At 49.0% G+C, this 15,866-nt stretch overlaps 1 protein-coding gene across 2 annotated transcripts in view; it reads left to right on the top strand.

Annotated features, from left to right (window-relative positions):
• NUP155 (nucleoporin 155) overlaps positions 1-15,866 on the top strand; it is an 871,946-nt gene that overhangs the window by 225,901 nt on the left and 630,179 nt on the right. For both annotated transcript variants that reach the window (XM_086960546.1, XM_086960547.1), the window contains exon 13: positions 14,295-14,465. In XM_086960546.1, the coding sequence (XP_086816672.1) occupies positions 14,295-14,465 (171 nt within the window). The remainder of the gene's footprint in view (positions 1-14,294; positions 14,466-15,866) is intronic.

Genomic DNA, 15,866 nt, shown 5'->3' with positions numbered 1-15,866 from the left:
AGGTGGTAACCATAAAGTCAATAACAAAAAAAACCAAAAAAACATTAACTAGCCCCAGGTGCTGGCCTGACCAAACACACTTAAGGAGACACAGTAGGAGCATGTGTACTCACACAATGCCAGGACTCTACATGGTGGTCAGGCGGCAAAGGCTCCAGGCTGCAGCAAGGAACAGACGCAGGATCCATGAGCGAATATTCCACCAGCGGATCACCCTTCTGGGCCAAACTGAGGAGCAAATCTACTCCAAGTACCGCCTGAATGGGGCAATATTCACCAAGCTGATCCGGGACCTAGACCCCCTGATGCAGCACCCAACAAGGAGGACCAATGCCGTGCCCACCTATGTCCAGGTCTTGTGCAGCCTGCACCTCCTGGCCTCCGGAAGCTTCCAGGTGGTAGTTGCCGTTGCAGGGGGGATCTCCCAGAGCACCATGTCCCGCTGCCTAAGGAGTTTCCTGGAGGCAATGCTGACCCGGCTACACCATCACATCACATTCCTGACCACCCAACAGGACTTGAATCAAACCAAGCTTGATTTCTACAACATTGCGCAATTCCCACATGTAATAGGATGCTTTGACTGTACCCACATCCACATCTTCCCACCTGCTTTTAAAAATGTACGAATAATTTGATTGTCACTTTAACTTGCTGCACGTGTCACTTACTCTGCTCCTGGTTGTGCTCCGCGCAGTGAATCTAGCGCTGCCGAGGCCCCCAGAGCTAACAATCTCATTCTGTCGCCATCTCGGCGAGGCCGCAGGCCACGTCCCCTTCAGAGGCCACGGCCAGGGTGTCATACCAGAACACCCGCTCTTTAGTAAAACACCGCAAGGACATTTACATCTTGTTGTCTAATAACAACCCTGACATACTCCTGCTTACGGAATCTTGGTTAACGTCAGATTCCCTCCCAGATATTCTGGCGGCCCTCCCCCCTGACTACTACATCCTCCACGCTGATCGCCCCCGGTGACCGGCCCGGGGGTGGGTGGCAGCCATCATATCTAAGCGCCTGAACTCTACTTCCTCTTACTCCCTCCCCCTCCCAGAGGTGGACAACTTGCTTGTTAGCTTGGAAACCGACGCCGGTGCCTTCACCTTCCTCCTCTTATACCGGCCACCACATCCTATGCCATCCGTCTCTACCATCATGAGCGAACAATCTACTAACGCAACACTCCAGTTTCGCCCTCTTCGGCGACCTGAACTACTGGTTCAACGATACCAACGCCGGCCCCCATGCTATTGAGCTTTTTGAGTCTCTCAACAGCTTAAACCTTACTCAACAGGTCACCAGACCCACTCATACCAAGGGCCATATCCTGGACCAGATCTGGACCTGCAATCTGGCTCTGTCCCAGCCAGCAATATCCCCTTGCGTCTGGTCAGATCATCACTTAGTTGATACTTCCATCACTGTCGTTGGCCGGATTCCTGCTCCTCTGATGGCTGGTGGCTCCTCTCGGAAATGGAGCACATATGATTCCCAGGGCTTTCTCACTAACCCTGGCCGACACCTGTCCAGTCGTTAATCCCACTGACAACATCGACGTTATAGAAAATGACATTGGTTCCTGGCTGAGGTCAGCCAGTGACCAGTTTGCCCCCCTTACCAAATTTCCCCGCACTAGGCATCATAACTCCCATAGGTGGTTCTTTGATGACCTCAAGCATCATAAATTAAAAACGCACCAGCTAGAACGAATCTGGAGACGCGATTATTCTAACTCAGCCAGGCTGTCTTACTTGGCTGCGCGTAAAGAATACAAAACTGCCCTTACCCTAGCAAAATCGGACATTTGTCCAATAGGATCTCGTTTGCGGTTAATAAATCAAAGGAGGTGTTCAAAGTCATGAATGAATGCACCACAGACGACAGAACCCTCCCAGCCCAGACCCCCACTCAAGAAACATGTGACACTCTCAACCTCTTCTTTGTGGAAAAAATCATAAAAATTAAAAATTCTATCCCTCCCCCTCCCCAGTCACACTCTTTGGACATCTCCTCTAACAACCCCTCGACTCTTACCACCTTCCCGGCTCTGAACCCTACCTCACTAGCGGAACTCACTACTCGTGTCAAATCTGGCTCCCCTAACGACTGCTGTCCGCCATCTGTTTTACAGAATATCTGACTCCATCTACCTGACTGTATCCTAACCCTGCTGAATGGTTCACTCAGCAGCGGCATCGTTCCTAGCTCTCTCAAGGAGGCCATCCTAGTGCCCCTCCTCAAAAAACCTGGCGCCGACCCCGCGGAACCATCCAATTATCGTCCCATCTCCCTTCTTCCCTACTTTTCCAAATTAATGGAGGCCCACGTCACCCGATGCCTGTCTAATTTTCTTTTTCTTTTTTTTTTTTTTTAAATTTTTGAAAACCTTTATTGTGCACAAAAACAGTACAAATACGGGCCCACAACCGTCCGGCCGGCCACGAACTCTCATGTAGCACTAGTGCATGCAATACGGCGACAAGGTAATACAGCTTAGCAGTAGTTGCTGTGCAAAAAACAGATTGGAAAGCGCCGCGATACCTTGGCACAGGAGCAATGCAGGTTAATTTTAAATTTTTGTGCGACTATTAAGATCAGGTTGTGTTACTCCGTACTTAAACAATGAAAAGAAGAAGAACGAGGTCCATGTAGGTGGGACTTGACAAGAAACATCAGTACCAAGCAGTTCGATTCGCGACATGCAAGTCCCGACCAGAGGATGGCCACAAATTATTCTTACCACAAGAAAGCTGCCTCAACAACCCACCTACATCTGCGCCGCCACCCATCCCCCAGTATGCCTAGCACGGGCCAAAGAAAGAAGGAAAAATTATAAAAGAACAAAGAAAGGCACCATAGAAAAAAACATGAACTAAAAATTAACCCCCCACCCTACACACATGCAGAGGCTATGGCCTGCCCCCCCCCCCCCTAGCAGAGTGTCTGTCGCCCCATAAACCCGAAATATAGCAAGAGAAGAGAAAAGAGGAAGAAGAGGAAGCAAAAGAGAAAGTGAAAGTAAAAGAGCATAATCCAGTGATATAGGGAGTAGGAACAGAAATCCATCCCTGGACTCCCACAAAAGAAATCCGGGAGGAGGGCCATTTATACACACATGCGGACTCCACCGGCCCAATAAGCATTCCCCGCCCCAATAGCACCATCAAGTAGAGCAACAATAATCAATCAATTAGGGAGAGTCAATGCACAGTCCGTGATAAAACAGGCCAAAATCAAGGTCCACCCTGCCTCCACCCACCCGCCCGGCTGTGAAACAAAAGAAAATCTCCTAGCCCTGGCCCGATCTGGGACTCGGCCTCTCACCCCTTCTACTTGGTAGTCCAGAGCAGTCCAGGAGGACGAGAGAAAATGGCCGCCCGGAGGAGGGGGGAGGTGCATAGGCACAGGAAGAATGGCGTCTGGCCCCAGGAAAGGAATCTCCCTCGGTCTCAGTCCTCTCTGGTGTGTTCAAGCCGCAAAAGTCACAAAGCAGAGCAATCAGAGTCCGTGACAAGTATGCTGGTGAAGAAACAGGAGGGCAGGACGGTGGTAGCCAAATCCTCGACATCTCGAATAGTTGCACACAGTTAAGCATGGAGCCAGGGGGAAACACTGTTGCGACGACTGAACTGTTAAGTGGCAACAATCCGCTACCCGCCACAGCAATGGTTACTGTAGCATCCACTGTGTCCCTTCGAGGCAATGTTGCGGCTGTAGACTGCAACAGCTCCAGTCCGGAATTTTGTAGGAGACAATTCCCCTGCTCCTGGCTGAGAGCTTGGGCGCAAACATTGAGTCGTACCCCCAGCGCGCTATAGCTGCTCTTCATCGCCGATCTCAACTCACCCAGGGTTGCTAACACGTCTGCAAGGGTGAATTCGGGCTGTAGTGTCCCCATTCTTGCACGCCTGAGGGAAGAATGTGCTCCGGCCCCCTTCGCATCGACGAGCTCGCTGCTTCGTGGGGAGGATGCGTAGTTTTCCTCACAGTGGCGAGTCACCGGCATCGCCATCTTGTCCTCTACCCAACGAGGTGCTGTGGGGGGGGGGGAAGGGGGGAGGGGGGGGTCGCGGGACGCGATCATGCAGCAGTTAGCAATCCCCGGGCTAGCGATATTCCGCCCGATCTGAAATACAGCCTGAAGGCCGACAGTTGCGTGGTGAGGCAAGCAGAGCCTGGTGGGGCTCGCCGTCATCGGTCAGAGGGACGAGTAGAACGGAGCAGGAGCATGGCGGCCGAGAACAAAGGGCCCGCCGGTCAGACACCTCTTCCCTCCGTCACTGTTCAGCCCAGAGCGTGCACAATGTTCCCTAGCGGCAGGCAGTGCCCAGTCCGTGCCCCAACAAGGGAGCGCCGTCCAGTCGCACCACCCCCGCAGCGGATCGGCTGTGTCGGGGGACGTGAGGTCCGCAGTGTACTGCGGAGCAAGCTGGGTCCCGGGCCAGGGCGAGTCGGTCCGTAACTTCCGAATCCGGGCGGGTGGAGAGGCCGGCGGAACACCGGTGGCATCAGCTCCGTTTCCCGCACCTTTCGAGATGAAAACTGGTTAACGGAGCAGTCAGGATTGTGGTGCGGGATTCCGGGGCCGGCGGAGCCGAAGGCTGCACGTCCGCTCAGGTCGCCATCTTGGCTCCTCCTCTGTCTAATTTTCTTGAATCTTCTTGCCACCTTGAGCCCAACCATGCCGGCTTCAGACCTGCCCACTCTACTGAGGCCGTCATTCTGGCAGTCCTGGACACGCTTAGGAGTAATGCGGACGTAGGGATCCCCCAAGCCCTTGTACTCCTGGACCTGTCGGCCGCGTTCGACACGGTGGACCACAACATCCTTCTCCACCGTGTCAGACAGGCAGGCATCCAGGGCACTGCCCTTAAGTGGGTAGAGTCCTTCCTGACCGAAAGAACACAGGCCGTCCGCCAGGGCCCCTATACCGCAACAAAAACCCCCACGACCTGTGGAGTCCCTCAGGGCTCCTCCCTTTCTCCACTCCTGTTCAACCTATACCTCCGGCCCTTGATCCACTCACTTCAGAAATGGGACATTTCTGTCTACAACTATGCCGATGATTTACAGATTGTCCTTCCTCTTAACTCACCCCATGCTATCAATACGTTTCATACTGTCATGATCCATATCCAACAATGGATGAATTTGAATAAACTAAAACTAAACCCCGGGAAAACCGAGCTCCTTCTCCCCGGACTCAGCCATGCTCACTGGGGTTCGAAAGTTCTGGCCCCCTAAGCTAGTCCCGGTCAAATCAGTGAAGAGCCTGGGTGTGATTATCAACACCGAACTGTCTCTCAAAGCTCAAGTGGGCGCGGTCATTTCATCCTGTATGTACCAGCTCCGGAACATCCGCAAAGTTCGCCACCTACTTCCGCCCGCCGCACTCACCCAGGTTGTCATCTCACTAGTACTTTCCCGTCTGGACTTTTCCAACTCCCTTTACCCAGGTCTCCCACAATCTTTGCTGCACCGCCTTCAGGTTGTCCAGAACTAAGCGGCCCGCCTCATTCATAAAACTCCCAGATGGCAATCGGCAAAACCTCTACTTCACAGCCTGCACTGGCTACCAATAGGCCAAAGGGCAGCCTTTAAGGTGGCCTGTCTCACATTCAAGGCCCTCCACTGCACCGGCCCCGCATTTCTCAAATCCCTAATCACTCCTCATCGACCTACGCGCAACCTCCGATCAGCCCACCTTCATCTGCTAGTCACCCCCAAAGCTAAAACCAAGAAATTCGGTGGTTGTCGCTTCTCCCACCTAGCTCCAGGATTCTGGAATCTCCTCCCTCTTTCGATCAAATCCAGCCCTTCCCTCCTGAATTTCAGAAAATCACTCAAAACTCACCTCTTCCCACCCCTTGGTTAAAAACATCGTCACTCACGCTTTCCCCTCACTCACTCTGTCTTAAAGCGCCATGAAGCTTCGGTGTTAGCGCGCTCTACAAATTGCACGTAACATAACATAACCTGCAGAAACAGAATACATGTACCGGAACCGCAAGTCCTACCACTCCCTGAATTTCCAGATGGTGTGCAACGCTAAAACAATCATCACGGACAGTGGCAGAATACCCTGGGAGCACACATGACTCCTTCATATTCCGGCACAGCGGCATGCACACACGACTGGCCAGGGGAGACTTTGGTGAAGGACACCTTCTAGGTAAGTACACATGCCAACAAATAGTACATTGTGACCATGTAGCTGCGCATAACGGGCACTAACCCTCTGCTCCTATCATTCAGGTGACAGCGCCTACGGTCTCCGTGAGTACCTCCTCACCCCATACCTCAACCCTGCCACACCGCAGCAACGGCGTTACAATGCTGCACACACCCGCACAAGAAATTGCATTGAGAGGACATTTGGGCTTTTGACGAGCCGATTCCGCATACTTCACAAGACTGGTTGGGCCCTCAAATACCTGCCCGAGGTGTGCTGCCGCATCGTGCCCGTGTGTGCAAATCTCCACAACATTGCTACTAAGCGCAGGATACCTGTAGACATCTCTGGCAGTGAGTCGGAAGGGGACAACCGCCCACCTGCACATGTGCGTCATGCACGCGTGGAGAATCCTGCTGAAGGACATAGGCGCCGCAACCAAATCACAATTAACTATTTCTAGTGCACCCACTCCCCTCACCCAACACTTCACTCATGCATGACAATTTAAATAATGACATGAGCCAGATTAACTGGTGCTGAATATATATTATTGTTAATTTCACAATAATGTGTCATTTTTTAGGTCGCGCCTGCGATTGCAGGGGCGAAAGCCCCTGCTGTCGCAAAGCGATCTATTGCAATCATTTCAGTCATTTCCCTTTCAAGGAGTAGGCAGAGGAGACAACAGACTGTCACGCGCACGCAGCCGGCCGGAATCGGATCAGGTCACGCGCTCCGATCCCGGCCGGCTGTTCACAACACATGCACACGCAGGCAGGCACACACGCAGGCACAGGCAGGCACACACGCAGGCACACACAACACACACACACACACACACACAGACAGACGCACGCACACACATCCCCCCCCCCCCAACTCACCGGTAGAAGCGTAAACCGGAACGTGCAATTATTTCTGCAGCTACAGGGGCGCCAGGATTGCCCAAGCTTACCTTCAGAGTTATTCATGTGATGCGGAGCTGCTTTGTCTAATTTGAAACCATCATTTTGTAATTCTGGCTCCATGAATAACGAACGTCTCCCCGTTGCAGAAGTGAAACTTACTTCCCGATGCGGTGATGCGTCGAAGCTTCCCATTGGTCATTGAGCGTAGCTGTTCCAATTGGCTGTTAACTTCTTGCTCCTAAAGCTTCCGCGTGATTCTATTGGAGCAATGTAGCATTTTATTTATTTGCAAGCAGGGCGATTTTTTGTGTTTTAACTTATGTGGGAACACTGTGCATGGTGTTTATGCCAGGCTGACTGGGTTGTGCTGTGATCATGAAGAATTCCTAGTTTTTTCTTCGCTGGCCTCCCAGACTGGATTAGCCCGCTCGCAGATGTCGGAATGCACCTGAGCTCCACACTCTTTTAACCACCGCCGCAGGCTGGGTTGACTTCAGTATGCTCAGGCTGCACTGCCACAGTGGAATACAAGGCAGTGAGCAAAGGCGATTATTTTTTTAGGCAGCAAAAACAATACCCGCTATGACGTCTCCACACACGTCACCACACCAGTCTTGCAGTGTGAGTGGCAGACTCGCCGCTCAGTGTATGAGGTGAGTGAGGCTATAGGCGGGAGAGTGGGGGTTTGTCACCATTCATGGCCAGTGTAGCAGGCAAAGACTTGTGAAACTACAGCAAACGAAATACATCTTTTTTTAAGTACTGCCCTTCCCTTTATTGTGAAAAACAAGCCCTCTATACATTTCTGACAGCAGTCGGAGTATTGTGTGTCTAATTGCTTGTGTGTTTTTTTTTTTTTAAGGTGTGTGTGTGTATGTGTGCGCACAATTGCCTGTGTGTTTGTGAGGGAGTGTCTGTGGGGACAACTGGCAGTGTTTTTGAAGGTGTGTGTGTGTGTTGGCACAACTAGCAGTGTTTTTTGAAGGTTAGTTATGAACCGTGCATGCGGTACATGTGACACATGCTAAGTTCAGAACCATATATTTTTTTTTAACATTGATTATTTATTTTTTTGCACAGTACCAAATATCACAGTTCTGCCCTTTCTTAGCACTGAAAATAACAGATGTTACGATTACTTAACCTATAGCAATCAATGCAGCCACCTTGGAAGGGTGAAAGGCTGACTGCCTTGAAGCGATTCAAACGCTCGTTCTCTGTCTCGCAGCATTTATCAGCCTCACTGTGTTATGTTTGTAAAACGTTCGGGTAATGTGCGTATTTCCTTATGTCATGCCAAATCTTACCCTCGAAAAATCCTTGTTGTAAGCCTGCATGCTACTCTAGCAAGTAGCCGCCTGGACCGGCGAGTCTGTATCAGACCGCTCAGACACAGCTTTCTGTACATGTGGTTTTTTCCCTGCAGTTTTTATATTGCACAACGTTGCTCCAAGGGCACTGTGGGGCTTTATATGACCACCAGATCACATTACATAAGGGTAGTCATGTTTTTAGGCACGTAGAGATTAAGTGATTTGCCCAGAATCACAGGTTGTAGACGCCGGGACTCGAACCCGTGTCCTAGTTCTAAAGTCGGCAGCTCTGGTGGTTGGGCCACATCCCTTCAACTGCTCTCGGCGTTAGGCCCATGCTATACAATACCCCAATAAAATTAAAGGAATAGTACCGATTGCCATGAAAGAGCCACTCTCTCCTTGGTAAATGCAGTACCGTGGGCTTTGTAGGAGCTGCTTAAAACTGCTTGGACCAATGAAACAAACCGCACCGTGAAGGACGGCGGCAGACCCTGCGTGACCCCCTCACTGCTTGCGTGAAATCCCTCTTTTCACAAGGATAGGAACTGTTTGAGGTAGGTAGCGTCAGTGTCTTGCTTCTTCGTAGCACTTTGAGTTGTTGTCCTCCTTTGACGGACGTCAGGAAGAAGAGAACCGTGACATGCAAATGGCTCTAATTTCTCTCGAAGGTGCATTAACCCACTGAGATGCCTCACCGGTTCAGGAAGGTGCATTAACCCACTGAGATGCCTCGCCAGTTCAGGAAGGTGCATTAACCCACTGAGGTGCCTCGCCAGTTCAGGAAGGTGCATTAACCCACTGAGGTGCCTCGCCAGTTCAGGAAGTGAACACGTTCGGTGTGTTCCAGTGGTGAACTGTAAGGTCCGTGTTTACGCGTGGGAGGCTCGGTGGCCCGCTGACACCCCTCCCCCCCTCTTCCTGTACTGATCTGCTCATGGTTGAAGTCTCTGGCACGTGTCCTCGTGCGAGCCCCGCCCCTTCTACTCCCCCTCACTTGTGCACAATTTCTGTGCAGTGTTGTGGCTTTGTAGCCAGATGTGCATTATACAAATCTCTCACACACACACACACAGCAAGATTCACATTTAGAGAATATATTGGACAGTACAGTGTCTGCTTTTAAAGTTCGGGCAGGCCCTAGATTTCCAGGAAACCCACCTGCGGAAAGAAATAACGCAAGTTGCAGTTCAAAAATAAGCACTGTCACAGCCAACGGTAGGGCGCTGTCTGCCTTTGGACTTTGTCAATGCTAGCTTTCTTTTTCTGTTTTTCGTAAAAAAATAATTGTCGGTGGAGCTACACAGCACTCACCAGTATATAAGAATCATCTAAAGGCAAAATAATGTTTTGGGTCACACATTACATTAGCAGCTCTGAAAGGAACTACTTTGCGTGCAGATGTGCTTCTTGTGACAGAGAAAAATTCCATCACTCACGTTGGACTTAGCCAATGGCTGCAGAGGGCTGACCTGTTGTCCCTCGCTGCATGCTGTAGTGGTTGGAAGAAAAATGTGAATGACATGACAACAGACCATTGGAGGAAGAAAGGTGGCTGAAAGACCCTATAAGCAGGGCCACGTGAAGGTCATTTGAGGATATAATGTGAGGGTCACTTTAGGAGCTAACATGAGGGTTATTTTATTAAATGCTTTAGTTTTCACAGGAGGGTCTCCATCAGCCGGCCGATTAATCAATGCACTAGTACACTGCTTCTTCCCAGTGGCGATAGATGCAAAGTGGAAGTGTGCCTGGGATTTATTGAGGCTTAACAGCAGTGCAAGGTATAACTCGGACCGACCGTCAAGGGGGAGCAGGGAGTCTGGAAACACATGCAACCACACACAAAAACACACACACATAACCACACACACAACCACACATACAACCACACATACAACCACACACAACCACACACACAACCAACCGTCAGTGCACACTTTCACCAAGCACAGACACCATCAGTCGTCAGTGCATGCTTTCACCAGGTACACACACACCACCAGCCGTCAGTGCACACTTTCACCAGGCATACACACACCACCAGCCGTCAGTGCACGCTTTCTCCAGGCACACACACCCCACCAGCCGTCAGTGCACGCTTTCCCCAAGCACACACACTACCAGCCATCAGTGCATGCATTCATCAGACACACACACCACCAGCCGTCAGTGCACGCTTTCACCAGGCACACACACACCACCAGCCGTCAGTGCACGCTTTCACCAGGCACACACACACCACCAGCCGTCAGTGCACGCTTTCACCAGGCACGCACACCACTAGCCGTCGGTGCACGCTTCCACCAAGCACAGACATCACCAGCCGGCAGTGCATGCTTCCACCAGGCACACACACCACGCTTCCACCAGGCACACACCACCAGCTGTCAGTGCACGCTTCCACCAGGCACACACACCACGAGCCGTCGGTGCACGATTTCCCCAGGCGCACACACACCACCAGCCGTCAGTGCACGCTTTCACCAGGCACACACACACCACCAGCCGTCAGTGCACGCTTTCACCAGGCACACACACACCACCAGCCGTCAGTGCACGCTTTCAGCAGGCACACTCCACCAGTCGTCAGTGAACGCTTCCACCAGGCACACACACCACCAGCCATCAGTGCACGGTTCCACCAGGCACGCACACCACCACACGTTAGTGAACGCTTCCACCAGGCACACACACCACCAGCCATCAGTGCACTTTTCAATTGTTTACGCATCCACAATTAACTATTGTAGCAATCGCAGTAAGGCGTACTTTACTTTTAAACATATTAATTTAAGCGCAGCATGCCACAATTGCTACAAAAATAAATACAAATTTTTTGGGCCTACACTTTATAGACTTTTGTTGCAATTGGTGTTGCAATATTTCGCAATTCCAATAGCTCAAACTTAATTGATGCGAGACCTATTGCATTGTAAATGGTTGTTCTTAGTTGCATGAGATCTGTATTAAGTCATACATCCCCATGTATGTGAGGGCATGCTTGTTTCATCAGCATGGCCCTGCATGGTACACAATAAATTGTCAGTGGCGCCTCCGGGCGGACGCTCCCAGTCGCCTTTCCACCTCCTCCTCAGCATTTGCCCGTGAGGCAGCAATGAGCCTGGTGCTGTGGCTGGAATTGCCCTCACTTGCGTCATCCCCCTCACCTGCCTGGCCATGGCCAGTCGACTGCAGACTCTGCACTGCAGTGGTGACTTGCTCCAGTGCCCTATCGACATCCTGGCAGCATTGCACCATTTGTATTTACATCGCCAACGATCGATGTGAGAGTTGGGAGGTGGCATTCCCAATAATGTAGTTCGAGCGTGTGTACGCTGACAGGCGGGTCAGCAGCTGGCGGCGGCGGTTGACGTCCCGCTGGGTCAACATGACCTGGGTGTTTTCCTCCACAGCAGCGGTCATCCTCTCCATTCTGTCAGAGAGCTGTCCCACATTCCGTGCAGTCTTGTGCAGCTGCAGATGGATGGTTGCACGGTGACGTGCCTGCTTTTGGTGTATGCGGAGCATACGACGCTCAATTGACAAGCCAGTTACCCGCATATTCACCCCCCTGCCGGTGCGTGGTGTTGTCACGCAGCTCCCTCACCAGTCCGCTGGTTTGTGATCTCACAGTGGCTGTGCGCCTTGTTCGTTTCCGTGCAGCACCTTTAGTTGTCAGTGTCACTGGCATGGGTGTCACACGGGTTGGTTGTGGCGCGCCTGTTGTTGCTGGGGTGGCCCTGTCCACAGGGGCAGGTGGTCTTACTACTGCTGGTGCTGGCCCTGATGGTCCTGGTTGAGGGGAAGGATGGACGTCTCCCTCGGTGTCCTCGGGATTGTCGTCTATTTGCAGGGCCTCACTATCAGTGCTGGGTTCTTCAGCGCCACCTGTGATGTAAAGTGGATGGTGATTAATGACATTTATCTTGCACATGGAAGATTGCTACATACATGCAGGCTAGCATTCCCTGACTGGCTGTAGGATTGACTCTCACTGGACAGGTCTGGCTGTATTGGGCTAAATGGAAATTGTGGTCAGACTACATGTCCCACAATGCAATAGGGCTTTTCTGGTGTACATGGGCTGCATGACTGGGGTTTCTAATGGGTAGCTCTGGGGTCATGGCCATTGTTAGGGGACAGGGTCGCAGTCGCATGGCACTTACCTTGGGATTCATGGGTGGGTCGGGAGGAGTCCAGCCAGGTTACTCCCACACATGCCTCTGGATTAAGGGTGACCTCCACAAGGTCCTCCAGTAGGGTGTTGGGTGGTACGGTGGGCTCTCCTCCTCCAGTTGCAACACGCTCCCCCAGCCTCTCTGCAATCCTTTCCTTGGCACGCCCTCTGAGGTCATATCACCTCTTCTTCAAGTCATCTATGGAGCGCGGGGTCACTCCAACTGCATTTACTTTGGCGAGGATGCGCATCCAAATGCGCCTTTTCTCCTCCTCAGGCACCCTCCTTGAATCCTTCCCAAAGAGCCAGTCATGGTCTTTGCTCACTCCCTCAATTAAGAATTCCAATTCTTGCTCAGAGAATTTGATTTTACGTTTCCTTCCTGTGGAACTGCTCCCTGCTGCTTCCTGGGACATTTTCTGCAGTGGGGTGTCTCCTGATTGTGAGCTGGAGGTGGTCTGGAGTGGAGCTCTGGCCAGTGCTGGTTCCACTTCAGGCTCAGTATGCAGAATGAGGGAGGGAACTGCCTGCTTCCTGGTTGTGATGTCATCACTGTTCTCAAAATGCGACATCCCGGTTTTGCGATTTCGGTAATTGTGAGATCGCAATTTATTCCCAAAATAAGGCCGATTCTGCGATTTATTTATTTGAGCAAAATCGCAAACCGCAATTGCGGCTGTTTGCGATTCGCTTTTTTTGGTCGCATTTGTTAATGAATCCCATTCTGCGAATTATAAATTGTGATTCGGTATTTTTCGCAATTTATAATTTGCAGAATTTGGGTTTCATGAATCTGGGGGATAGACTTTATTGAGAACGCCTTACTACAGCAGGGCTAGAACTATGCAATGATCCTTCCAAGTACTTCAAAAAATGCCCCAAGTATAAAAAGTCTCAAAGTGGTTGTGAAAAACATAATTTTAAACAATCTTTCACCTAATGACTAATGGATTCTTGAGCTTTTTTCTGCAATTGTTTTACGCTGGCTTTTGTCCTGTCTTCTCTCTTTACCACTCCCTCCCTCCAACCAATATCTCTCTATACCTTGGGACTAGTTATTTTCTGGTATGTGCCTAATATTTAAATACATATAAATGCAAATATGAATTTACTGACCCACAACAAATTTCCTGTACATCACAAATCACTTGTAATATATTGCTAAATAATTGTAGCAATATTTTACATTCAGAGACTGCATGACTTGCATTTTTAGAATTTGATCCATTAACCAAAATAAATTATTCTGTTTTATGACCACCTACTGTGAATCTGAGAGAGTACAGTTTTGGGCATCTTCTGAGCCTTTCATTAGTTTGCGGATTATAAGCGTTAAGCATTTTTGAACCACAATTTATTCCCTTAAGTGGATGATAGTCCTCTGCTAAGTTTGTAACCAGACTTTCTCAGCATATTTGAGACTCAGTCCTAGATAACTGGAATGAAAGGAAGAGTAAACCTGCATAACTTGAATGTTTCACACCTGTAGGTTGTAGAGGCCTAAAACAAGTGCTTTAGGGCTGGTGGACGAGAAATTCGCACTGGTTTTCAGTTTTTATACGAGTTATAACCGATCCCTCATGTCTATATAGCAATCCCAAATCAAAGAAAGCAGACATCTGAGGCAGTGCCGATAGAATGCCAGTTAATTAATGCATGTTTGAAGTTAAGGTTTTTTAAATGTTTAAATCTGACCAATTTCTTTTTTGTTTATTAGATGACCACTCGTGTGGATGGACATTCCTGGGCACTTTCTGCCATCGACGAGTGTAAATTAGAAAAAATCACAACACCTTTGAATAAGGACTTTGTTCCTATTACAGACCCACCAGTCCTTGTACAGCAACACATGATCCCACCTAAAAAATTTGTTCTTTTATCTGCACAGGTCAGCTCAAATCAACTGTACTGTTATTGTGGCAGACTATGTTGTCAACATTTTTACCAACAGTCTTATGGATAAAACTGAGAGATTGGACTAGTCACTGCACTTAGCTCATCTTATTGTAGAATTGTAGGCATTTAGCCACTATGGTTGCCTTTAATAACACATTTAAATTACAAGTATGGCTACACATCGTTTTTTCTGAATTAGTAATTACTGTATCCTGATTTAAGGGCATTTATATTGTGTTCTTTTCAGCCATGTGTTTTAATTACTTCGGAATGTATTTTACTATGCCTCAAAGTTGTACTTCTTAGGATTCCTTCACTGAATATATTTTTTATTCTGCTCTTCATAGCAAAGTAATAGCGGTTTTCTAATCCTTTATTATTGATTGAAGTTTGGGTTACAGTGTGTCCACATTATTTACATATTTGCTGTATTGTCTAGCTAGGTTAAAACAAGGTGCAGTATAAAGCTTTAAATGAATCTTTACACAATTATGTACATTTTTGTCATGGGCTGTTTTGTTGTTTTTTTTCCTTCTTAGTTAGCTTATTTGTGCATTAGTTTGGACACTGGAATAACTCAAAATTAGTTTAAGTATATTGTTAGACTATTCCTTGTTTACTCAAACTCATGTTTGTATTTTCATGGCAAGGGAATTCCTGTTCTCTTCCTATTCACTCATTCAAAATGAAATGCAGCTACTGCCTTTGCAATGAAAAAGGCACTCTTTCAATTCCTTGCATATTCCTTTCAGTCTGTATTGTAGAAGTAGGAGCTGTTGATTTACAACTTTTCTGAGGTAGGCAAAGCCTTTCTATTGCCAAACAGAGCACATATTTAGTTTCTCTAGAACAGATGGAAAATACGTCCTAGTGATCTGGAAATGATGAAATGCAATGAGATGTGACTCTGCAAGGACATTTTAAAAGCCTAAGCAATTGTTATGGATTTAATTGCGAAACTCGGGTGGTGGCTGAAGATTAAATGAAGTATAGGTGGGAAACTCAAACTTAAATATTTACTTTTTGGACTCAGACCCTTAAGAATTAGCATAAAAAATGCTTTGAAATAACATACTGTTGCATAAAATTGTTATATTTAACCTTTAATTATTTGTCTTTGATCCGAACGGTCTACTGGCAGCCATTTTTAAACTACCCCCCTCCAAATGGACAGCTATTTTAACCCTCTTGTTCTATCAGTGCCTCTCATGTGACATCATCAAAGATAGCTGTTGAGGTCCCTGTTGGTCCCCGTCCATAAAAAGGGGGACGGGCCACAATCTCCTAGCCATGTAAGAGGCCTTGCAATCTTGGACGTAGAGGGGAAATGTTTTGTTAAAATTCTCAGTGAAGGGCTAGAAATTTGAATCCCCGGAGTAGCAACTTATTAAAA

The sequence above is a fragment of the Lissotriton vulgaris genome, chromosome 3_1 (assembly GCF_964263255.1).
Source record: "Lissotriton vulgaris chromosome 3_1, aLisVul1.2, whole genome shotgun sequence".
Taxonomy (NCBI): Eukaryota; Metazoa; Chordata; class Amphibia; order Caudata; family Salamandridae; genus Lissotriton; species Lissotriton vulgaris.
This window is presented reverse-complemented; position numbering and strand designations above follow the sequence as displayed.